This window comes from Chiloscyllium plagiosum, unplaced genomic scaffold (genome assembly GCF_037043375.1).
Source record: "Chiloscyllium plagiosum isolate Xiang-an unplaced genomic scaffold, Cpla_swu_hap1 HiC_scaffold_1, whole genome shotgun sequence".
In the NCBI taxonomy this organism is placed as follows: Eukaryota; Metazoa; Chordata; class Chondrichthyes; order Orectolobiformes; family Hemiscylliidae; genus Chiloscyllium; species Chiloscyllium plagiosum.
In genome coordinates this window covers 74,737,713-74,764,296 of record NW_028270139.1, presented here as the reverse complement: position 1 = coordinate 74,764,296, position 26,584 = coordinate 74,737,713, and the positions used below count along the sequence as shown (strand labels likewise).

The window sequence follows — 26,584 nt, the reverse complement described above, 5'->3', positions numbered from 1 at the left end:
GCGTTGGTGCATTATCCAAGTCTTGCATGCTTAGTGCAAAGCAAGTGACAGTTCCCAAATGCAAGATATAGAGTCTTAGAGATGTACAGCATGGAACCAGACCCTTCGGTCCAACTTGTCCATGCTGACCAGATATCCTAACTAATCTAGTCCCATTTGCCAACACTTGGCCCATATCCCTCCAAACCCTTCCTATTCATATACCCATCCAGATGCCTTTTAAATATTGCTATTGTGCTAGCCTCCACCACTTCCTCTGGCAGCTCATTCCATACACAAGTAACCCCTGTGCCCTTCAGGTCTCTTTTATATCTTTCCCCTCTCACTCTAAACTTATGCCCTCTAGTTCTGGACTCCCCCACCCCAGCGAAAAGACTTTGTCTGCTTATCCTATTCATGCCCCTCATGATTGTATAAACGTCTATAAGGTCACCCCTCAGCCTCAGATGCTCCAGGGAAAACAGCTCCAGCCTGTTCAGCCTCCCCCTATAGCTCAAATCCTCCAATCTGGCAACATCATTGTAAATCTTTTCTGAAACCTTTCAAGTTTCACAACATCCTTCTTATAGGAGGGAGACCAGAATTGCGCACAATATTCCAAAAGTGGCCTAACCAATTACCTGTACAGCCACAACATGACCTCCTAAAGTCTATACTCAATGCTGAAGGGAGGAGTGGAGAGAGGGATGACACAGAGAATTCTTTCTAGAATTGCGCAGAGTGAAAATGAGAATAAGGATTTCAAATTACTGTGCTTAGGATTTAGAGATATTGAGTCATTTTTACATAAAAGAATGTTTATGGAGGGTATGGTGCTGATGGTGGGCGATGATGTAGATATGAAGTTGGGCAATGCTTGAGTAGATTTTGGTTATAATCTGTATGTGGAATTATAACTTAGCATCAAGACCTCAACAAAGTCAGGAGGACAGATTCAATTAGTGCTCAACAGGGTGGTTTTATAATATGGACAGAAAATGCTGAAGTATTCAGCAGGTGAGGCAGCATCAGTGCAGAAAGAAAGACCATTAATGTTTCAGGTCCGTGACCTGTCATTAGAACATGAAAAAATGTAGAAATGTAATCGGGGTTTGAACAAGAAAAAGGAGAAAAGTGGAGAAAAACCAAAAGAGAGAGACTTGTGGTGGGGTAGAAGGCAAGAGAGATTAAATAACAATAGAGTTAGTGGAGTAGGGTCAAAGGGAATGGTAAATGGGACTAGTGAAGAAGCAAAAACCTTAAATGTGCGCATCCTCTACCATGACGTATGGTGACAGTATTATGTGCCATCTAGAGGATGCACTTGTAGTCACTCACTAAAGATCTTTGGACAGTACCTTTGAAATCCCCACCATAGGATGTGGCTGCAGATACAGAGGACACCACCACCTGAAAAATCCCCTCCTGACTTGGAACTATATCACTGGGTCAAAAGCCTGGACCTCCCTTCCTATCAGCATTCTGGATATACCTACACCACAAGGACAGCAGTGATTCAAGTTCCCCACTATCTTCTGTATGATTAGTATATGATAAGATAGATCGAAGAAGTTGGGACTGTTCTCCCCAGAGAGAAGAAGGCTGAGAGGAGATTTGATACAGATTTTCAAAGTCAGGAGTGGGCTGGATAGCGTAGATAAGGAGTAGCTGTTCCCTCTTATGAAACAGAAATGAATGAGAGGGCAGAGATTTAAAGTGATGTGAGCAAAGTCTTTTTTACACAACAAGTGCAGAATGCAATGCTTGGAAGTGCAGTGAAGGCAGGTTCAATTGAAGCAGTCAAGAGAGCTTTTGATGTTATTTGGACAGAAGTGGTGTACCAGAGATATGGGGAAAAGGCATGAGACTGGCACTAGGTAATAGAACTGGAGCAAGCACAATGGGCCATTCGGTCACTTCTGCAGCATAACAGTTCTGTGATTCTCCAAGGCACTTGGGGTGGGCAAGAAGGTCTGTGATGCTTATGTCCTGTGAAATAATAAAAGAAGCAAAAGATTTGAATAGACTCTCTGTGTGGAGTTTGCACTTTCTCCCCATGGCTGCATGGGTTTCCTCCAGGTACTCCGGTTTCCTCCCACAATCCAAAGATATGCAGTTTAAGCGAATTGGCCATGCTAAATTGCCCATAGTGTTCAGGGATGTGTAGGTTAGGTGCATTAGTCAGGGGGAAATGTAGAGTGATAGGATAGGGGAATGGGTCTGGGAGCAATATTCTTTGGAGGGTCGGTGTGGACTTGTTAGGCCAAATGGCCTGTTTCCACACTATAGGGAGTCTATGATTCTATGAACAGAAGTTAATGACAGAATGATGAACAACTGCTATCTAACAACAAAAAGAAAAGGAGTAAGATTAAAATATGTCATGTCAAGGGAACAAAATGGGGCTAGGGATTATAAATTGTTAAAGTCAGCCTAGGAGTGGTAAGGCTGAAAGTGCCCACCAGGAGGTGAGGTGCTGTTCCTTGAGCTAATATTGAGATTTTAATTGGGATGCTATGAATACGATAGGCCAAAGATGCGGGTCAACATGTGAGCAAGTTGGGGAATTCAAATGACAGGTTGGCAGATACTCATTGTTCTGTTTCTTACTGAGTGAAAGTATTTCACAATACAATCACACAATCTAACTTTAGTCTTTCCGCTGTCGAGCAAACCACATTGTGAGAAACGAATGCACTAAAAGAATGCCCGTAATTTGCTGTTTCACTGGAAGGAATCTTTCGAGCCTTGAATACTGAGAAAGGAGGTTTGGTGGTGGGTTGGGTGGGAATAAAGGGCAGTGTTTATATTTCATATGTTTGCAAGGAAAGGTGGTGTGGAAAGAGAGGACGAGTATGGTATTGGTTGAGGAGTGGGTCAGAGTATCATGGAGGAAGCATTTCCTTCAGGATGCTGTGGTGGGAGGGGAGATATGTTTAGTGGCGTCACTATGCTGGAGTTGGTGGAAATGCTGGAGAATGATCCATTGAATATCCCAGGACCATAGAATCATTAAGGCACAAAGGAGGCCATTCGGCCCATAGTGCCAGCACCGGTTGCATACCCTACTGCCAATCTCCTGCTTTTTTCTAATATCCCTGCACACCGTTTCTCTCTAAATAATCATCCAAAGTCCTCTTGAATAACTCAATTCACCACATCACCAGACAGTGCATTCCATACCCTAACTACTCTCAATGTGCAAAATGTTTCCTCACTTCACTTGCAGGCAAATTGCATAAAGTGGGCTGTAGATAGGGCTTTAGACTAAATAGTTATGGTTTCTGCTGCATGGAAAATTAGAAAATCAAAGGTAAAAGAGAAGGTAGAATTTCAGGTTAGTGATGGGGCCAATGTTACTAGACAATAAAAAAAAGGAAGGGACAGAATGTGTGAATATCATTTTGTACCAAGGAAATATAAAGTGTAGGGAAAATCAAAAAGAGAACAAATTTAAAGGCTTTGATCTTATCAAATGAAATGCAGCATTCAGACTAAGGTAGACAGACCGATGGCAGAAGTAGAGATAAATAATTATGATCTCCAGCAAGTTTGCAAAATACTTTTAAAAATCCATGAGAACTCTCCATAATCAACCAACATTTTTGCATGTGTTTATCTATTCTATCGCAGGTAATTGTTTCTGAAAGTTTCCCTGCCACCAAAGTTAAACCGACTGATCCAAAATTGCTGGGATTATCCTGACAACTTTTCTTGGATAAGATTGTACTATTTACAATTCTCCGTTCTTCAGTCACCTCCCCTCATTCCTGGGAAAACTGAAAGGTTATGGCCATTAGCCCTGCAATTTCAATATGGAGGATAGTGGAGTGGAATTTGAGGACAGCGAACATCATTATGGTTCTGGGTTGAGGGAAAGATGTGTAAAGTGCAGGGATTGGAACAAAAATAGTCAAAGCCTCTGTCAGGCATGACAGCAGGAAATCTACAATTGAGAAACAAGAAAGGCATGTCAGAACTGCTGTTATGAAAAGATGCATTGTTCAAATTATTATAAGATAGATGGAGAAACTGGGACAGTGATATCGAGTTCTTACAGCTACTGAGGGAGTGCAGTCAACACTAGTTTTGGGAGTCAGTGGGGCTTATTAGTTGATAGTCCATCACTAGAAATGGAGACAGAGGAGAAAAGGAAAAAGTTAGTCAATGCAAAAATGAGCAAAGGCTAAAAATTGCAAATAATAGTGATGAAACTTTCCAGTTCAGGGTTAGAGTGGAACATATCATGGTAGAATCATTGATAGTTAAGAAAAAGAGGTAATGGAGGGGACCAGAGAAGGATGGGAGCAAGGAATGTTCCACTGACCGCAGAAAAAAAGGGTATGTTGAGACACATGTGGTCCTGTGGTAGCACCTTTTATTTGGAGGAAGTGACTGGAGTTAGAGCAGAAGTTGTTCAGTGGGACAGCATGTTCAGACAGCTGGAGGAGTGTTGTGGTGGATGAACATTGGCTTGATCCTCTGTTTGGGAAGAAAATAGAGAATCCTCCAAGCGTCCTGATTGGGGCGAGGTGTGGGATCCAGATTTTGTGCCCATTGTGAAGAGGGACAGTTATGACCAGGAAACTGGAAACGTTGAAGTGATGGAAGGCTGTGGATGGAGGAGGGATGAGATTAAACAAAGAGAGAAAAATATAAAGTCAAGATAGAATACAACATCAAGTTTGTTAACAGTCTGGTTGAGCCTCAGATACTGACCATAAAGAGGAGTGAAATCAGTGGTTAGGGAGCAGAGTTTCTTACAATGGCTTCCCAGTATTTAGCTGGAGAAAATGTTTGATCATGCAATCTTGACGATGGAGGAGTTGAGAGAGACAGGGGTGAGATAGAGCTGGGTGTCAACAATACATGTGGAAACTGATGCTATGTATTCAAATAATGTCATAGAGAGGCATCCTGTAAATGAGAAATAGGAGGGTACCAACAATTGATTGTTTCAACATGCTAGAGCTAACAATGCAGGAGTAGAAAGAGAAGCCATTGCTAGTGATTCTTCGGCATTGAGTATTAGTTAGATAAGAATGTAACAGAACAATTCCATCAACAGCAAAGAGGTGATTCAGAAATAGGCCATTCAGCCCATGGAGTCTGCTCTGTCATTCACTTAAATTATGGCTGACCTGATAATCGCCAACTCCACATTCCCGTTTTTTCACCATAACCCTTGATTCTCTTGTTGATTAAAATCTGTCTGTCTCAGCTTTGAATATACTTAACAACCCAGCCATAACAACTCTCTGCAGTAAAGAACTTCACCCTCTGAGAGAAGAAATTCCTCCCCATCTCAGTCTTAAATATGTGCGGTCCTTTATTCTGAGATTATACCCTCCGGTCTAGACTTTCCCACAAGGAGAAACAATCATTCCACATCTATCCTGTAAAGTCCCCTAAGAATCTTATATAGTTCAATAAGGTCCCCTTTCTCTTTTCTGTATCCTAAAGAGTACAAATCCAATCTACTTAACCTCATCTCATGAGACAGTCCCTCCATTCTTGATATCAGTCCATTGAACCTTCTCTGGACAACCTTCAGTGCCAACATATCTTTGCTTAGATAAAGGAGCCCAAAGCTATTCACAGTATTCCAGCTATGGTTCTACTAGTGCCATATAGTTTTTCCAAAATCTTCCTACTTTTATTATCCATTCCCTTTGAAAGAAAGGCCAACGCTTACCTTCCCTATTATCGCTGAATTTGAATGTTAGCATTTTGTGATTCATGGACAAGGACTCCCAAATCCCTTTGTTCTCTAGCTTTCCACAGTCTTTCTCCATTTAAATAATATTGATCTCCTCTATTTTCCTGCCAAAGTGCAGAACTTCACATTTTGCACATTATATTCCATCTGCCCAAGTTTTTGTCCTCTCACTTAATCTCTACAGACTCGTGTTATTCTCATCATTTCTCTTGCCATCTATTTTTGTGTAATCCACAAACCTGGACATAGTACCTTCACTTTCCTCATCCAAGTCATTAATGCACAACGTAAATATTTGGGGTTCCAGCAATGATCTCTGTGGCACTCCATTGGTTATGGGTTGCCATTAATTGAGAAGAATATGGAGGGATGGGTTTTATTGATTACAATCATCTTGCATGTCATTTGTGACTTTGAAAAATGATATATTGGTACTATGGCAGAGCAGAAATCTGATTAAAGCGATTCAGATTTGGTGTTCTGGGAATGATATGTGTAGATTTGGGAGGTAACAGTCTGTTGTCATATGTTGGGATGCAACAACATGAGGAAAGGTTGGAATTAAGATGGAGTTTATAAGGATGGAGGATTTAATGGTTGTATTTTGACGAGGATGATGTGGCAGATTTAAAGGTGAGAATAACAATGCATATGAAAAGAACCACACTGGCTACCTTGGTGACCAGGAAGGCCATTGGGCAATCAGCAGTTTACTTTTAGATACTGGGTCATGGGAGCAGGGGATAGGTCTCCTGAATACCTGTATTAATTGTTACGGAAAGTCAAACTCAGGAGTCCCCAGAGGAGGAGGAAGTGGAAGAGCAGGTGACCCTGGAAGCACCAGACACTTCCAGCAAGACATCTGGCAACTCAGAGGCACATTCATCACAGTTAAATGAAGATGATATACCTTTCGCAAGTTAGAATCCAGTAAGAAGTCCATCATTTACGCTCAATCCTTTTAACCCCTTCCCCACAGAAAGCACAGTAAGAAGAAACACTATTTCCATCCCCACTTAATAACTAGTGCCACCCATTATATTCAAAAACAAATAAGGAATCCTGATGTCCTACCTCACCACCCCCCCCCCCCCCCCCCCCCCAACAATCTCTGACCTTTGGTAGTTTTCTTGAACTGCTACTGGGTACTTGAGCGTTTCTAGGAAGTGCAACCCCAATACACAGGAGAGAAGGATACCTGCTGAGATTGGAAGAAGGCAAATCACATGCCCTTAGCAGTTGTGTAGCACTGTAGCCTTAACCTAGACTATAAATAGAACTTGGTAGAGGAACAGCCTGGGGGCGAATAAGCATCAGAAATTGTTGTACAGCTTCAAGGCGATTGCAGTTGCTACATTCCTCTCATCGGAAAGTGGCCTGATCCGCTTCTTTCCACGACATTCTCCTCCTCATCACTACCAGCACTACCTCCATCTGAATGTCAGTGTGTATTTGGCTGCTGGATGATGTTTGTTGAGGTTGTGGTACATGTAATGGTGCAGTTATTGGGATATATGCAGTTGAAGCTTATTTTGGCCACTCACATCAAGTCAATAAATTTATTGTGGCACTGGAACCAGACCAGAAATTTATAGAGGTTTAAGATGACATGTTTGTTTTTGTACTGTAATAAAGGCTAAGTTGTTGAGTATTTTGGAATTGTGCCCATATACCAAGGTCTAGATTATTAATGCAGATGTTAAGTTAGCACTTATTGTTTTTACCACCTGCTAACACATTCAAATCATGATAGGTATCAAATAACATTCCAATTCCAAGCCTTCAAACAACATTTCATATGAGCCCAGCACCCAGTTAGGGTCTCCTTTCCTCTCTTTGGTTTTTGGACAATATAAAAACCTTGATTATTCACTGACATTTTCTTTTAAGGAAGTTGAAGGAAAAGCAAGAAAGCTTGAAGCAGGAATTGCATAAGCTACAGTTGCAGAAGAAGCACTTGGGTACAGGTAAAAATATTTATGAATTTAACAAGTTTAAAAGTGGGTACAACAGCATTGTGGTTATTGTATAAGGTGATGGTTTGAAGGAGTTACTATTCATGTTACATTGACTCCAGCCATTCTGATGTCTCACATTGTGGGTGAAAATAAGTTCTGCTCTTGCTTTCAGATGTAACTGTACCAGATGTAACTGTACCAGGTCCCCAGGGTCGTATTCATTATGCCTGGTGACTTGTTTTACGATCATGCAATCAACCTTCTTGTTATCTAAGCATACTGCTACTTTTGCAGATTCTGTACGGTAGCGTATCCACTACCATTAATTGTTGGGTAGGCCCAAGACAAAGACAGAGGATGATTGGTAGCAGCAAACAACCTCAAACGTTCCTTACCCAGCACCACATGCTGGCAAATACCATAAGGTGCCAGCAATGGTCATCTGGGAAAATACCTCATACCTGCAGTGGTACTGACCTTCGTCATGAGGAGAAGAAATCAAAATGACACAACAGAAAATAACACAATTGTAGCAAATTACTTTACCCTTTTAGGAACATTGCCACTTTAGCAAGATACAGTCATCAGCTGAAATACAATTGCTAACAGAAAGGGACAGCGACAAAAAGGTGAGCTCAAACCCCAAAGGCAAATTCCGTTCCGAAGCTGGTAGGAAGTGCTGAGCCAAGAGTGTGAGCTAGGAAAAGACATAAAAAGCCAGCCACACTTAGAAACTATAGAGGACTTAGTGAAGGAAACTCTGTAAGGAGCAGTTGCGTTCTGAAAGAGATAGAGTTGGGGATACCCAAGTGAAAATGGAATTACTATCGAGATCCTGTGGGCACCTGTGATCAGGAACTGAACTGGACTAAATACTGTGGCTACAAAAGCAGGTCAGAGCCCAGCAGTCTTACAGCGAATAACTCACTTCATGACCTCCCAAGCCTCCACCATGTACAGGGGTGATGGAATACTTCCCACTTGCCAGCATTGGCAGAGCTCCAGCAACACTCCAGAAGGTTGATACCATCCAAGACAAAGCAGCCTACTTGATTGTTATTACATCCACAAACACTTACCATCTTCACCAAATGCTCAGCAACAGCAGTGCCTGTGATCTGCCAGCTGCACTGCAGAAATTTACTATGGCTCTTTGGACAACACCTTCCAACCCATGAACATTACTTTATCTAAAGCAGTGGTTTTCAGCGACAAGGTGAGAAGTATGCCGCAAAATTTTCAGGAAGCAATGCTGCTTTACCTGGGTGTCGAGGCTGTGTCCGTGATTCCGGTCTCCTCTGCAGCCTTGGTGTTTATTATTGAAGGGAGTATCTGTTGACACCAGGCACCCTTATTGACTGCGCATGTGCAAGGTTCCAGAGCTGTGTAGATGTAGACTTTTACTATTAAGCATATGGTATGAAAAGTAGGTGTGCTGTGGAATTGTTTATCTTGTTGAAGTGTACCCTGATACTGAAGAGGTTATGAACCACTGATCTTGAAGGACAAGGGCAGCAGATACATGGAAAATATGAGGAACATTTGAGAACTCTGACTCTATACTTGGAGTTTAGAAGGAGGAAGGGGAATCTAATTGAAACATACAGAATACTGAATGGCCTAGACAGAGTGGATATTGGGAAGATGTTTCCATTGGAAGGAGAGATGAGGACCTGAGGGCACAGTCTGAGAGTAAAGGGAAGACCTTTTAGAACGGAGGTAAGGAGAAATGACTTTAGCCAGAGAGTGGTGAATCTGTGCAATTCATTGCCAAAGAAGGCTGTTGAGGCCAGATCAGAAAGTATATTTAAGACTGAGATAAATAGGTTCTTGGGTATCAAGGGGATCAAGGGTTACAGGGAGAAAGTGGGACAATGAGGTTGAGAAACTTATCAGCCATGATTGAATGGAGGAACAGTCTCAATGGGCTGAATGGTCTACTATCACCACCTGCAAGTGCCTTTCAATTATCTCACCATCCTGACTTGGAAATATATCGTCGTTCCTCTACTGTCACTGGGTCAAAATCCTTTAATACCCTCTTTGAGGGCATTGTGGGATTATGCACAGCACATGGACTGCAGTGGCTCATGAAGGCAGCTCACCACCATCATCTTGAGAACATTTAGGAATTGGCAGTAAATGCTAGTGCAGTCAGTGAAGACCACATCCCAGGAAAGAATTTAAATCAAGTGTTATGAAACACAATGCAAAGACCAGAAAGTAAATGGAAAGGAGTCTAACAGAAATCTCTCACCTCTCACAATGAGCATCACTGCCACTGACACTGAGGTCCACAAGGTGCAGCCACAAAGAACAGTCAAAGAGCCAGCAAAGAAATTTAGACCAGGGCTACTGAGTTGGGAAAATCTCTGAACTTATTTGGGTTGAAAGTACACAAATTTAAAGAAATCTCGCAAGAGCACACAGCAGATAAAGAAAAGTCAAGAAATGTTATTTGTAAAGGACTTACACTCAATAATTAAAATACAGTTTCATTGGGAAGATTTTATGAGAGCCAGTCAATGAACTGTATATAAAACTGTATGTAGAAGAAAAAATGTGGTGTTTAAGACTGTGAAAGTTGGTTAAATGTACAATTTATCCTCAGGACACGGGTAAAACTCTGTTGTACCTGAGGAGGTTGGCAAACTCTATAACTGGGTTGTGACCATTTTAATCTTTAACAGGGTGTTAAAACCCAGTAAATAATACAAACAGACTAGAAGATAAAATGCAAAGATTTCCAGAAGAAACAAATACTGAGAACAAGAATGAGGGGTACATGACCTCATTAACGAATCTTTAATTACTAGTGTCCTTGTATTATAGAGCAACTACTTGAGCTACAGTGAAGTGTTCCTCTGCCTAGGAAATTCAGGAAATCAAGGGTCTTCCACAATGCCGAAGAAAAGCCAGTTGGAGAGTTACAGACCGATGCGGAAGCTGCCACAAGGAGACCCAGATCGATGCCAATGAAAAGGAGTCCCAGGCCAGTCATTGGAATCCCTGCCTGCACTCACCTCATCTTCAAAGCCACCACTGAAGTCCCCAAGTGGAAGGACCCAGCCACAAGGAACAGCCGGACCCACACCATATTCTTCACCACAGCAGCCACTCAGAGCTTCCTTCCTAACCCGAAGCCACCAAAAGAAGAGGACCAGTTCCACCACAGAACACACCAGATGGCCTCCTTCTTTAACCACCATAATTTCCCTTCCCATATGGTTGAAGATGCCCTTTAATGCATCTCATCCTCATCCTGCACCTCCGCCGTCAAACCCTACCCCTCCAACTTCAACAGGGACAGAACCCCCTCTGGTCCTCACCTTCCACCCTACCAAACTCTGCATACACCGCATCATATGCCAACATTTCGGCCACCTCCAAACGGACCCCACCACCAGGGATATATTTCCCTCCTCATCCCTATCCGCTTTCCACAAAGACCATTCCCTCCTTGACTACCTGGTCAGGTCCATACCCCCCCAACAACCCACCCTCCCCTCCTGGCACCTTCCCCTGCCACTGCAGGAATTGCAAAACCTGCGCCCACACCTCCCCCCTCACCTCCATCCAAGGCCCCAAAGAATCCTTCCACATCCATCATAGTTTCACCTGCATATCCACCCATGTCATTTATTGTATCTGTTGCTCCCGATGCGGTCTCTTTTACATTGGGGAGACTGGACGCCTTCTCGCAGAGCGCTTTAGAGAACATCTCTGGGACACCTGCACCAATCAACCCCACCACCCAGTGGCCGAACATTTCAACTCCCCCTCCCACTCTGCTGAGGACATGCAGATCCTGAGTCTCCTCCACCGCCACTCCCTCACCTCCCGATGCCTGGAGGAACAACGCCTCATCTTCCGCCTTGGAACACTTCAACTCCAGGACATCAATGTAGACTTCACTAGTTTCCTTATTTCCCCATCCCCCACCTTACCCAACTTCCAACCTGCCAATTTTCAGCACCATCCTCATGACCTGCCCTACCTGCCAATTTTCCTTCCCACCTATCCACTTCACCCTCCTCTCCAACCTATCACCTTCATCCCCACCTCCATCCACTGATTGTACTCTTGGCTACCTTCTCTTCAGCCCCACCCCCTTCCATTTATCTCTCCACCCCAGAGGCTCCCTGCCTCATCCTGATGAAGGGCTTTTGCCCGAAATGTTGATTTTCCTGCTCCTCGGTTGCTGCCTGACCTGCTGTGCTTTTCCGGCACCACTCTAATCCAGACTCATCGGCTAGATGTCTGCCTAGACCACAATCTGTTATGTCGTCCTGCAGTTGTTTTAAGTTTTTCCCACAGATTCCAAGCTGCTTCATTTGGTATTATTTAAGCTTCAATATCAGAATCAACCATTAGTTATCATTCTTTGTCATTTATTTTGCTGTGATTTATCGAATACCTATTCAGTGTTATCACTTTAATGGCTTTCCATCTCTTTTGTACTTCATTTTGTTGACAGAATTTACTGTTCCCTCATGCACACATGATGACCAGAGTGCTCTGCAGTTTCGAATTCTTCAGACTAGGAACAATCTTCCCACTCTGGAAAACAGAATCCAAGAATTAAGGTCTTTCAAATATGAAGTGTTCAACCTGGTATATTCTATGCATATATTGTTGTTTTGTCTTTCTTATTTAAAATATCTTTCAGTCAGTGGGTGGGTGGGCATCTTCAGGACTCATTTTGAAGGTGAATAAGGGACTGGGGTATTTCACCTAATAATTCCTTTATTCCTTGCTAAAAGAAAATTCTCAAATTGGTGGAGTGGGTGGTTAGGTGGCCGAAAAGGTTAGGTACAGAAAAGCTTGAGGTGATGCAGTTTGTTTCGAAGAACATTGAAAAACAATATAAAATAGGTGGTTCAATTCTAAAGGGAGTGCAGAAGCAGAAGGACCTGAGTTAATGTGTCACAAATGACCTCTCACTTTTATTTTTTCTATTTCTTATCACTCTGTCAAAAGCTTTCATAATTCAAAAAGCCTCATCAATAGTAGGTTAGCCCTCAGCCTTCTATATTCAAGAGAATCAGCTACTCAATTCCAACCTAATATATTATAAACCTACACACTTCTTTATTCTTATTATTTTGGTTAATCTTCCCTAGTGCCTGGATATCCTTTATATCATATGGCTACCAAAACTCTATTCAATTTTCTAAGTGTGGTCTAATTAACTTTGATACAAGTTTCGCATAATTTTCCTAATGTTTCAATATTATAACTATTAAATAAACATTATTTTGTTTATTGCCTTCTCAACATAATGGTATCTTTCTTTATACTTTTACATTTTCTGCAAAATCAAAGGTGGCAGGAAGGACTATGTTTAAGAGACATGGAATTTCTTTTATATTTTACATTTGTACATAAATAAAATGATCATAAATAATAAAATTCAGCATAATTGTTTTTATCTAATTTGTCAGAAAGTTGATGTTATTTAAGGAATATTGTTTGAATGCCATCACTACATTTAAATGGGATTCTTAAAATTACTTGAAATTTTCCAATTTGCGGAAAATAAAATTGACATTTATTTTTAGCTTCAACATACGCACATTGAGATGCTGGTCCCACTTTTCTCATATCAGTCTATTGTACCAGTATGTGCATGGGATGCCTATTTCAATAGTTAAGTGACCTCAGAATTGTGGTGCAGTCAACTGCATTGGTTGTCAGTGGACAGAAGCTCTCTTGTCATTTTTCCAATAGCAGAAATGCAGTCTTCAGTGTCAGGGCCATATGTGCACATTCCTCATTAGATTACATACTGTACTAAATCCTCTGTCTATCTCACATTTGTAACATTGAACTTTCTTTTGCTCAGGATCTTCATTATTAATGCAGTCTTTAAGGATTTCCATTCCATTATTAAGTGGACAATTGGCTTGAGGGGTTTGTAACGAAAGAGAGGGGCAAATATATAAACAGATTGAAGTACAAGAATGCATAATTCAAATTTGAGACTTTGAGCAACTGCAAGACAATTCCTTGTTCAGGATAGGAGGCCATTCAACCCTTCAATTCTGCCTGACCAATCAATGAGATCACAGCTAAATTGATAATCCTCAACTCTACTTTCTTGTCTTTTCCCCATAACTCTTGATTCCCTTGTCGATTAAAATGCGTTAGTCTCAGCTTTGAATACTTCAAATATATGTAACAACCCAACCTCAGTAGGCCCTTGTGGTAACGAATTATACAGATTCACAACTCTTTAAGTAACAGTGTTTTGGATATATTGAAGTCTATGGATGGTGGTACTCGGGAGCTCAGCCTGGAGATTGTTGGAGCAATTGAGTCTAGAGCTAACAAATACTTTAATAGAGGCCCTACGGGAAACATTCATCCACAAATCTAATTATGGATATGTGGAAATAAGGTGTTTTCATGATGACAGTTAGAAATTGTGTTTTAAAAATAGATGCTTTAGCCATAATTTTTATTTTGAATTAATTTTGTATTTGAAAAAATATGAACTGCAACTGAAATCTCAAAAAATGTTAATATATTCATAAACTGTTGCAAATGTATTCATTACAGAAAAGAATATTTCAGAAACAGAGAGAAAATGCTAACATCATATAACAAAGATTCTATATTTCAAGGAGCAGAACCTTACCACATCAGACACATCAACATGGTTAGTATTGGAGGTTTTTAGTACTGAATGAGAGAGGAAGAATGTTCCTTTCCTCCTTGGGTATCCAACCTTCCTAATCACTGTAAAAAATCTGAAAGAATGCGGATGCTGTAAATTGGAAACAAAAACAGAAATTGCTGGAAAAGCTCAGCAGGTCTGGCAGCATCTATGGAGAGAAGTCAGAGGTAATGTTTCAGGGCCGATGATCCTCCCTCAGAAAGTTCTGAGGAAGGGTCACCAAACCTGTACTAACTTGGACTGTGTCTTGCTCAGGCTATGATCTTTTCTTCCTGACCATGCATAGGTAGACAGTGATAAGAGAACCTGCACCTCCATGGGTTTCATCCATGCAGCTGCTTTGCAGTGAGATGTTCCACTCTTCCCATTGTCTACACTCAAAACTCCACCAGCCCAAACTGTTGTCCTCCCAATTAGATATGAACTCCATTCAGCTTTTCAAAATGACCAGTTACAGTGTTAAACTGAGTAGCCTTCAATTTGCAATCTTTGACTATCCACTAGCAGTATGTGTCTTCCCTCTGAAACCCCCATTACCCTCAACCCTATCATTGAGAAGTAAACATAGAACCTCTCCCACTAAAAGAGTCATGCTATCCCCATTGAGATTTCTCCGCTGTCCCTTAAACCTCTTCCACATCATCTACAACCCTTCTGCAAGAAGTGTGGAATATCTCTACTGGATATTCAGTCTGGATTCAAAGATGATGTCTACTCAGGGTTATAGGTATCTGCCATGGGTCTTCAAGTTATGGACAATATTTGGCCTGCACGTCTTTGGGCACATGTGGCAAAATGTTCATGAGGTTATACGATCTAGAGTGCACAAGTTGTTTTCTTTTCCCTTTGCTGTTGCCTATCTGGCTCACCATCAAGCTGTTTCTACTTAGAGTGATGAAGATTAATGGATAAATTGTAACTATTCTGAGTGACTTATGGAAAGCTCCTCCTAGTAATTAGTGTCAATGCTGGCACTCTACAAGGAGAGTTTCAAAGTGTCTTTGAAGAATTTTCTTTATCCTGCCCTGAAAATTGGCTGTTTGAGAGTTAAGGAAACAATACCTCATGGGAGCGATCCTTTTCAGTCATCCAGACACTGTCCACTCCTTTGTGATTGATTTTTCAGGAGTTTTGTTTGAATGCTTGTAGAGCTGCTTCAAGAAGGACACCATTGTTCAATGGTTCTCCCAATGAGTCCAGAGAAAATGGTAGGGGCATAGCTGTTAGAATTTCTCTAGTGCTTTAATGTATAGAGATAGACAATCTAGTCTAGCATGGGCATGTGGTGATGACAAATTCTCTGCACTTGGACTTCTGCTAACTTGCAGAGGTCTTTGTTGTCAAATACTCCCTGCTCTATTTATACAAAGCTGAGCTAGCGCAGGGTTGCATCATCTTGTCAATGCTGTCTTTTGGAAAGCGCAGGCTGCTGAGGTATAGAAAATGCTCCATGTATTTCTGAGTTTCTTCTTCAGCATATTAGATTAGATTAGATTCCCTAGGAGAAAAGTGAGGACTGCAGATGCTGGAGACCAGAGTTGAAAAATGTGGTGCTGGAAAAGCACAGCAGGCCAGGCAGCATCCGAGGAGCAGGAGAATCAACGTTTCGGGCATAAGCCCTTCTTCAGGAATGATTCCTGAAGAAAGGCTTATGTCCGAAATGTTGATTCTCCTGTTCCTCGGAGGCTGCCTGGCCTGCTGTGTTTTTCCAGCACCACATTTTTCAACTCTAGATTAGATCCCCTACATGTGAAATATTCAAAAAACAGAATTAATCTCTTGTTTATAGAGTTGGTGAGTTCAGAAATGGCTTGCACATTTACTGCAGACTTAGCAATGGCACAGCAGTCATCAATATACTGTGGGGGCATGCATGTGATGGCTGGTTCGTTTAGTATGGAAGCTCCTAAGGTTAATAAGTTTTCTATCTAGGCACTAGTTAATTACTTATACCTGAGGCCAGTGGCCTTATGAGCTGAATACCCACTGTCAGATTGTAATGACAATGGTCTGGAGACTGACATTTGAGTTGGAAGTGTCTTTATTTTGATCTTCGACTCACTATAGTAGATCATCATGAAGCTAGTGCAGGATTGTAGTGAAGTTTCTTTGTTCTCCAGAGATCTGGATATCCATCTGCAGAGCCTTGTGACTGACTGAATCAAAGGCAATGAAAAGCTTCTGGTGGTCTTGACATTTTTCTTGAGTTTGCCTGGAAACAAAGACCCTGTTGTGATTCCTCTGAAGCCATACAGCATCTCTGGAAAGAAGTAGATGATTCAGAAGGATTTTCCCTCCTAAGGACAACAGGGGAAATACCTTAATTGTTTCCACAATATTATTTCTCTGCCTTCTTGAGGATAGTTACAATTATCATATTCCTGTAGTCGAAGGCAGGTGGGGCTGGGTGGAGTATGCTTCCTCCCAATCCGCACGATGACTACATGGAATCTTAATGTCTGCAAAAGCCCCAGCTTTGAGGCCCGCTGCTGGAATACCGTCAGGGCTGGAGCCATGAGACCATACCTGGAATATGATGATGAGGGTCAACCTGTGGAGGAATTCTGTACAACATAAGGCAGTGGAGGGAAAGTCACTGTATTTAAGAAATAAATAGATTTCTAGAAGCTAAACATGTCAAGGAGTTTGGGGAGAAAACAGGAATATGAGATAAAGGATCAGCCATGATCAGGTTGAATAACACAGTGGGCTAAATGGCCGACCTCTCCAGTTTTCTAAGCTCTGTGTTTCTAAATTGGCTAGTATCTTTTCAAGTACCAACACTACTGTAAGATAGGCAAAGTCCTTTGTGATCACTTAGGGTCTTGAAAGATTAGTCTATATGCAGGTTCCCTCAATTTTTCCCTTCTTTCACTATTAACAAATGAATGTGCTGAAAGTAACCCTTTGTTAGTCCATTAGAATAATAGAGATGTACAGCATGGAAACAGACTCTTCAGTCCAACTCGTCCATGCAGACCCAACACCCTAAATTAATCTAGTACCATTTGCCAGCATTTGGCCCATATCCCTCTAAACCCTTCCTATTCATATACCCTTCCAGTTGCCTTTAAAATACTGTAGTTGTACCAGCCTCCACCATTTCCTCTGGCATCTCACCACTCTCTGTGTGAAAAAGTTTCCCCTAAGGTCCCTTTTAAATCTTTACCCTCTCACCTTAAACCCAAGCCCTGGGGGAAAGACCTTGATTTATTCACCCTGTTCATACCCCTCATGATTTTATAAATCCTTTATAAGGTCACCCCTCAGCCTCCAACATACAAGGGGAAATAGCTCCAGCCTTTGTCTCAGACAGAACATCTTGCTTTGTGAATTGTCTGCTAATCACAATGCAATTTTTACCAACTTGTCTGCATTGAAATTTGCTTCTTAGAAGTTCATTATTTTGAATGATGGTCTGCAATGAATACTCTAATAAGTTAACATAAAATGTAAACTAAAAAAAGCCTAGTATCTTTAGTCTTAGAACTGGGAATTTTGTAACATCTGCATTACTTTTAAAAACTGTAATTGTGCTTCCTACTTTAGGTTCACTCAATGCTCAATGATATGATTGAGAATTTGTTGGATGACTATACCCGAAAAACTCCAGATAAAATGAACACCTTCACTGCTGAGTATCCTTTTGTCTTCTTGGTTTGTAGTTATTTATATAACATGGTCACTTAGGATTTTGCATTATTGACTACATTCTATAGGCAACATATCCACAAAAATATCATTCCCTTTTTTTTTTAACACAAAGGTGAGAGGAGAAAGTTTAAAAAACACATAAGAGGCACAGAGTGGTTGATGTGTGGAATGAACTTCCTAAGGAAGTGGTGGATGCAAGTACAATCACAGCGTTTAAAAAACATTTGGATGGATACATGAATAGGAAAAAAAGGACAGGCAGGTGGGACTAGTTTAGTTTGAGATTTTGTTCGCCATGGATTGGTTGGACTGAAGGGTCTGTTTCCATGCTTTGTGACTCTATAACTGCTCAAACTGAAAAAACACTTTGCAGATATAATTTATAATGTCTTTTGAGTAGATATTTAATTCTATTGGAGCCAGTCCAAGGTGATACTTAGCTACCAAGGGTCTATTTGTGTTCTTTTCCTTCCTTACATCGAAAACTCTCAATCTAAGAACTGTCTTTTACACAGTAAAAGTTTTCTCCTGGAGATTCTTTCTTGAGCACAAGTTAGGCAAATCTGTTAACTTCAAGTTAACTGGTCACAAATGCAGTTTTTCCAGTTCAAGTGAGTAGTTCAACCTACTTTCTTTCATGATTAACCCCAGCACCCACAGCTGCTGACCAAATCCATTATACTCTCGGCTAATCTTGGATGTAGGTTGTAAAAGATATCTTAGTTCCTCCCCCCACCCCCCAAAACACCTCCTCTGGTGATGTAAATACCTTGGGACTTGTAACTTGGTAGAAACGCTGATCATCTATCCTTGAGGCCACAACTCTCTTCTGCTTTGCATTATGGGCAGTTTAAAACATGGTTGTTTACAATCGAACATTGCCAATGCTTTTCTGGGAATTCGGAGACTCAGCCTATCCATGGTAGTACACAGGCAGTTGCTATTGCCTCCAACCATCAATACCTTGCACTCTCCTTTCAGTAAAACAATCTAAATTTTACTTAATCTTTAACAATCAAACCACCTCGACTTACCATCAGGCTGACCTCAGAAAAGGTCACTAAATCCTGCCTAAATTTAAAGACCGTGGTCCAAACCAATCTTCTCAACATAATAATTGAAACTATTATGTATATTCCTTCTATTGAGGATGGAAAGAAGTAATGCTATTGTTAGTCTATGTGTCTGGAAACAAAATATCGAAAAAAAAGGTTTCATCAAAAACTGCTACATGGCAATGGTGTGGACTTAGAACTAATTAGTTTTGTAGGCAAAGTTGCAGATCTGGATTTGAATTAAGACTGTAGTATTTTCTAAATCACCTGTTAATGTTAGGAGATGGAGTGAATTGACCATTTTTTTTTAGAATGTTGTGGGTTGTTTTAATTAGAATGTTGTTGATTCTTTCAGAATGTTAGGCTTATCTTAGCTGCTGCTGTCAGTCAAATAGTGAGCAAGCTTTCAGAACTGGTTGTTGGATATGAATCAGCTGAAACCTCCTCAGTGAAATGAAAGTTTGTAAATCTATGGGTTTTTTTCAGATTTATAATGGTAAAGCATTAACCAAACAGGAACAAATGGGACAAAATACCAACTGGAACTGCATAAATGCATTAATGTAGTTTAAAGTTGAGTTTACATAGTGTGGAGGTGCTGGTGTTGGACTAGGGTGGACAAAGTCAAAAATCACATGACACCAGATTATAGTCCAACAGGTTTATTGAAACTATAAGCTTTCAGAGTCCCCGCTCCTTCCCCAGGCAGCTAGTGAATGGGAATGCAGTGGACCCAGACTTTATAAGTAAATGATCAAAGGATCATATAACTTATGCAAATATATTGAATAAACCCAGATAGCTATTAAGTCTTTAATCAATTAGAATGGAGGTGCGGGTTTTGATTGATTAACATGTAAATCACAGAATTTCTTTCAAGTCACTGGCCCAAGATAACCTCAGGTTTTATCAGAATAAAGGCGACACTTCAGGTCAGATAATACTTTTTAGGTGTGAGGCCATGTTTCCAGTCTGTTTGTTTCTCAGCCTGGAGTCAGATTGGTTTTATTTCCAAAGTAGGAGTTGATAACGTGTGTGTGTGTGTGTGTGTGTGTGTGTGTGTGTGTGTGTGTGTGTGTGTGTGTGTGTGTGTGTGTGTGTGTGTGTGTGTGTGTGTGTGTGTGTGTGTGTGTGTGTGTGTGTGTGTGTGTGTGTACGCGCGCGCGCAGTGGAGAGACAGGGAGAGTGTATGAGGGTGCATGTGCACTTCAAAGGAAGTGTGTGTGAGTGTGAGGGAATATGTGTGTATAAGAGCATGTGTGTGTGCTTGAATAGAGAGTGTGAAGGAGTGTATGCCAGTGAGAATGAGTGCCTGTATATGAAACAGGGTCTATGTGAATGTGCGTGTGTTTGTATGAGAGTGTGTGGTATATGTGCCCATGTGTGTGTGCGTGGTTAGTGTGGTGGATTCACCTGTAGTGTGACATGAACCCAAGATTCCAGTTGAGACCCTCCTAATGGTACCAAACATGGCTATCAGCTTTGTTGCACATCCCAAAGTCCACCTGAGAGAACATTTAACCAAGGATTGGAGGCTGAATGTCCTGACTGCTGAAGTGTTCTCCCATTGGGAGGGAACCCTACTGTACGGTGATTGTTCCATGGTTTACATTCATCTGTTGTTGTAGCATCTGCATGTTTTCGCCAATATACTATGCCTCAGGGCATCCTTGCCTGCAGAGTTTGAGATAGACAATAGAGAATTTCCTGTGATCCTGAAAGATGCTGTGGAATTGCTTTTATGTGTTAGCAAGAATCTCTGATATAAAGCAGAGATTTTGGAGAGTGCTACTGCAGCCATCTGAGCAAGTACAGTATACAGCTGAGAATCTGTATGTGTAGACATAATGGATAGAATGATAGATTTTCTCCCTATGTCTCTCCTGAAGTCAACCTATTTGATACTGATAATACGTGTTAAACTGGATGATGAGGACTCTCACCATTTCACTGAACTGAACTGAACTGAATTTCCTTTTCTTGTAAAACTGCTCCTAATTTTTCCTTTGTTGCATGTGAATCCAGATGACTGATGATAGTTAAAATGGCCACAGCAGTGGCAATTGCAGGGAAGGACCTAGCAGAAGCATCCTTTGATCATTTACCTGGTGAAGACCTCAGTCCTCATTTAGCGTATTGCTCTGATCTTTCCGATCCTGTGGAACATTTAATATCTTTGCAACCTTTATCAACAGTGACAGAAATATTGCCCTTTCCTTGAAACTGGTCTGGTCAAGACAGGATCACAATGAAAGGTGGAAGTCCTGTCCCATACTTTATAGGCCAGGTTCTGGAAAACCCAGCTGATCATTTCCATTTAGTGGTGGAATTTATCCAGTGAATGCAACTCAGCTTGGCAAGATCTTTAATGTGCTTTCAGTGTAGAAATAATAAACATGTCTTTTATTCTGTTCAGGTAGGGGAATAGTTTAACCTATTTCTGAATGATAAATAGGTGGGTAGATGATAGAAATTCTTAAATCCTATCATTTTCAACACTAATTTACACTAGAAATAATGAGGAATAGTTTATATTCTGTGCTTTAAAGTCCTTATGTTTGCTTTGTAATGCTTAATTTTCAAGCTGTTTGTCACTTTTATTAGTTTTGATTTATGTGCAGTTTATAACAATAAATATAATGTTTTTGTTAAATTTCTAATTTCTGCAATTGAGATGGATAATAGAGAGACCATGTCTGCTTCCGTAGCCTTTTTATTTACTGAAGTAAACTTGTAAACAGTGTTGTACTTATTTTCCAGATATTGGGTCTGTCCTTTTCAACATTATGTTAAATGTTTGACTTATTCGGTGATGTTCCATGAACCAGAGAATGACGGCTATAAAGACAGCAGTTGGAATTATTTTAGTTTCTGTTCACCAATAAACGAGGATCCTTTCTTCATACAGGGAAAGAAAATACAATCTTAGGCACCAGAACATAAATTTCCAAGGGAAACCCCCACCTCCACTTGGCTGCGTTTTTTTTTTATTTAGTTTTGAACATTGGCCCTTTAATACAAGACAGGACTCCCATCCATCTCCAGTAAGAGGTCCAGCTTCACAGAGCTGCCAGCCAGCTGGTGGCACCATTCTCTGTGTCTCACCAGAGTCAATGACCCTGCTAGTACTGCAGGAGGCCCAGAAGGAATAGGAACCTGATGTCCTGAAACACACGTAAGTTCATGATCATACCCACGCCCAGAAACAAGAGAGCTGGAGGGCATTTGGGATAACATGGGTTGGCTGTTGGATGTGGGGAGTCAAACTCTTGGGGTGAGATCTCCAGTAGGCACAGGTGCCTGGGAAGAAGGGACTCTTCCCCCTTTGCATTGACCTGCAGTCTGTAGTGTTAAATCTGTTGGGCTACGTGTTGGGCTCAGTCCTCTCCTGCTGCCTGTTAATCAGAGCAGTTTCCATTGCCCACTGAAAGGCCACAACAAGTCCATGGTGGTAGTCCACATGACACTTCCCCTGCTATCTGTAAGATGAGGTAAGGATGAGCATTTTGGCTAACACATGTCCTCATTTCCAGCTGTTCTTGTCTGTGCGTAGCCCATAAAATTCTGTCCTTCCTTCTTGTCATTTTTAGTTCCTTCTGTTTGCTGTTTCTGTCAATATATGGATTAAATTAAAGCTTAGCTTTCCTTCATTATCCCAGAATCTTTGTAATATTTAGGATATTCCAGAAATAGGACAACAGCAGCAGCTAAAGAACAAACAATATAGAACAATAATTTTAACTTCCATTATTTATGATGCCTTTAAACAATATGAAATATCCCAAGATGATTTCTTGAACACTATGAAGCATTTGGCACTGACATGCTTAAGGAGATGTTTACTAAAAACTTAGTAAAACAGGTATATCTTGATAAGCATCATAAAGGGACGAGAGTGTTCAAGAGGAAAGGAAGTTTAAGTAGAAAATTTCAGAGTTTGTAGTCTAGGAATCTGAAAGCATGGCCTCCAGTTACGGAGTGATCAAAATCATGATGTTGAAGGGGTCAGAATTGGAATAAATCACAACATCCTGAAAGAGATGAAGCCTTGGAAACAAGGATGAGAATTTTTAAATTTCGGTGATACTTGACTGAGAGCCAGTGTAAGTCAGAGAGTGAGACTTGGTGTAAGTTAGGATATGGGCAACAGAATCCGGCTAAACTCTAATGTATGCAACAAGCAAGATGCGAGGTAAAATCTTTGTTATTTATTTGAATTTAATTAGAGATATTAATATTTTTCGCTCAACTTAATGCAAATAGCATTGATTAGTGAAAATAATTGGCTTATGAACCAACTGGGTAATACTCAAGTTCCAAGAAAATAAGTGAACAATGGATTTCTGAATTTCAAAATAATTGCAGTGACATTGGTGAAGCCAATTATAAATCTTCATAAAGGGACTTTGTTTCCAGAACATTTGCAAAATGATGCACATTACTGCGCAGTGGTTTACTTTGTAGATGGCCTGTTTTTTTTTCCTTGACATATCCATTTTAGTCAGTTTTCGTGGAAAACTTCAGATGAAGCTGACAACGTATTGAAGGAAGTAATGATGGATAGAGTTGCCAATCTTATTGTGGAGCAGTTTGTTTTGGAGGTGAGTTTAAAACCTGGAGAGCTGCAAGACATTTCTGACCTTTTAGGGTCAGGGAAAGGATCTGATTTATAAAGGGCAGATCGTGTCATTGTGCATGTTTCTCCAGTGCTGATAGACCCAGTGTAGCCAGGAAATGTGGAGAATGTCCAAAATGTGTTTCTTTGCGAGCGCTCTATGTTGCATGTTTAATCTTGGTCTCTTCCTCCTTGTTGTCATCTGCTTATGCCAATCTGGAATATAGCATGCCTTAACTCATTGGACAGAGTGGTCTGTACCATTATCCTGAATGCTAAATGTGTGAGGGAAACCAAGGCTCCTGAAACAGAGGCCATGCTACTGGCTCTGTCCACTTCATGATATTGCATTGTAACTGGAGAGCTAGGGAGGCAGAGATAACATTTTTAACAAAGTAGGGTGAAAGATATTGGTACACCTATGTCTTTTTCTGGTCGGTCCAATCAGAGTTATGATCAGAAGCCCTTGAGTAAATTTAGACATTACAAACTAATGATTGAAGTAGAATGTGAAAATATATTTATGTTTTACAATAAGTGCTATTTGTGCAGAAAAGTATTGCAACTTTTTTTATTTTAAGAAACTTAGACTTTTAGATTACAATTTGAAAAGAAAAATTCTTTAATGGGATGAGGGGATCAGTGGCTAGGCCACTGGGTAAAGGAGTCCAAAACTAGAGAACATATGTTTAAGGCAAGAGGAGAAAGATTTGAAAGGGATCTAAGGGGCAATTTTTTTCATGCAGAGGATGATGCACGTATGGAACAAGCTGCCAGAGGAGGTGGTGGAGGCTAGTACAATTACAATATTTAAACAGCATCTTGTTGGGGACATGAATCGGAAGGGTTTAGAGGGATATGTGTCAAATGCTTGCAAATGGGATGAGATTAATTTAGGATATCAGTGCAGATGGGTTGAACTGAAGTGCAGATGGGTTTCTATGCTGTATGACTCTATGACTCTATTTATGGCTGTCTTGGGTTGCCCTTGAGAAGGAATTGGTGAGCTGCCTCCTTGAATCTCTAGATACACCCTCAATTCTACTGGAGGGGAGTACCATGATATTGACCCAGTGATAGTGAAGGAATGCCGAGATATTTCCAACTCAAGATGATGAGTGGCTCGGAGAGGAACTTGTAGGTGGTGATGTTCCAATGTATCTGCTACCCTTGTCCTTCTAGATGGGTTGTGGGTTTGGAAGCTGCTGCCAAAAGATCCCAAGTGAATTTCTGAAGTGCATCTTGTAGATAGTACATACTGCTTGTGTGGGGAAAAAGTGGATGATTGTGAATGTGGTGACAATCAAGTGGGCTGCTTTGTCTTGGATGGTATCAAGCTTCTTGAGTGTTGTTGGAGCTACACCCAACAATGTTGTGTATTCCAAGACATTCCTGACATGAACTTTGCAGATACCACCCAGACTCGTGGGAGTCAAGGATTCCTAGCCTCTGATCAGAAACAAGCAGGTCAATGGTAACCGCTGGGATGTTGATAATAGGGGATCCGGTGATGGCAATGCCAATAAATGTCAAGGAGTGATGATTCAATTCTCTCTTGTTGCAGGTGGTCATTACCCTGGCATTTGTGCGCCATGAAAGTCACTTACTTTTTGATAGTTTAAATCTACATATTGTTCAGGTCTTGCTGCATTTGAACAAGGACTGTTTCAGAATCTGAAGAGCTGTGAATGGTGCTGAACATTGTGCAATCTTCAGTGAACATCCCCACTTCTGACTTTATAATGGAGGGAAGGTTATTGATGAAGCAGCTGAAGATGGTTGGACCAGGACACTACTGTGAGAAACTCCTGCAGAGGTGTTCTGGAGCTGAGGTGACTGATCTGTAGTAGACTTTGTGTAGTAGCTATATGAAGAGGTTGGACAAACTTGGATTATTTTTACTAGTAGCAGATACAATAGTAATGTTTAAGACACATTTAGATAAACACATGAACAGGCAAGAAATAGAGGGATATGGACCATGTGCAGGCAGATGGAATTGGTTAGAATGACATCATGGTTGGCCTGTCCCTGTGCTCTACAGTTATATATTCTATCTCCAACAACTACCATCTTCCTTTGTGCCAGGTATGATTCCATCCAACGGAGAGTTTTCCCCCGATTTCTATTGACTTCAGTTTTGCTCCTTGATGCCACACTTGGTCAAATGTAGTCTTCACATGTCTGTCACTGTTTACCTCCCCTCTGGAATTCAGCTCTTTTGTCCATGCAATGTCCATGTAATGAGGTCAGGAGCTGAGTGGCCCTGGTGGAACCCCGAACTGGACGTCACTCAGCAGGTTTTTGCTGAGCAGGTGCTGCCTGATAGCACTATTGATGACCCCTTCCATCACTTTAGTGATGATCAAGAGTAGACTGATGGGACAGTAATTAAATGGGTTGGATTTGTCCTCCTTTTTACTGACAGAACATACCTGGGCAATTGTCAGGTAGATACCTGTATTGTAAGTGTACTGAAAGAGGCTAGGGGAACAGCAAGTACTATTGCTGGAATGTTGTCAGGCCCATTGCCTTTGCAGTATCCAGTGCCTCCAACTGTTTCTTGATATCAAATGGAATGAATTGAGTTAGCTGAAGGCTGGTATCAGTAATGCTGGGGACTACTGGAAGAGACCGAGACAGATCATCCACATGGCACTCCTGTCTGACAGTTGCTGCAAATGCTTCAGCCTTAACCTCTATACTGATGTGCTGGGCTTTTCCATCATTGAGGATAGGGATATTTGTGGAGCCTCCTCCTTCTCCTACTCATAATCTGGTTGAGCTCTGACAACTATAATCATTTAAAATAATTTGTTGGTTTTCACCTAACCTGATCTTTCTATCAGCCTATGTGATCTTTTGAAAATAAATAATGGTATCAACTGATATCATGCTAAATAATGCAAACTATCCCAGGTTCGG

General features: G+C 41.0%; 1 protein-coding gene and 1 long non-coding RNA gene across 3 annotated transcripts in view; one reads left to right on the top strand and one right to left on the bottom strand.

Annotated features, from left to right (window-relative positions):
* LOC122550368 (uncharacterized) overlaps positions 1 to 26,584 on the top strand; it is a 73,782-nt gene that overhangs the window by 11,687 nt on the left and 35,511 nt on the right. Inside the window, exons 4-8 of one of the 2 annotated variants that reach the window (XM_043691097.2) lie at positions 7,589 to 7,665; positions 12,134 to 12,242; positions 14,218 to 14,317; positions 17,885 to 17,973; positions 23,546 to 23,645. In XM_043691097.2, coding sequence (XP_043547032.1) covers positions 7,589 to 7,665; positions 12,134 to 12,242; positions 14,218 to 14,317; positions 17,885 to 17,973; positions 23,546 to 23,645 — 475 coding nt within the window. The remainder of the gene's footprint in view (positions 1 to 7,588; positions 7,666 to 12,133; positions 12,243 to 14,217; positions 14,318 to 17,884; positions 17,974 to 23,545; positions 23,646 to 26,584) is intronic. The other variant, XM_087988098.1, reaches the window with a different exon arrangement.
* LOC148152144 (uncharacterized) overlaps positions 12,037 to 26,584 on the bottom strand; it is a 57,904-nt gene continuing 43,356 nt past the window's right edge. The window contains exon 3 of the long non-coding RNA XR_015757433.1: positions 12,037 to 12,216. This is a non-coding gene — a long non-coding RNA (uncharacterized LOC148152144). The remainder of the gene's footprint in view (positions 12,217 to 26,584) is intronic.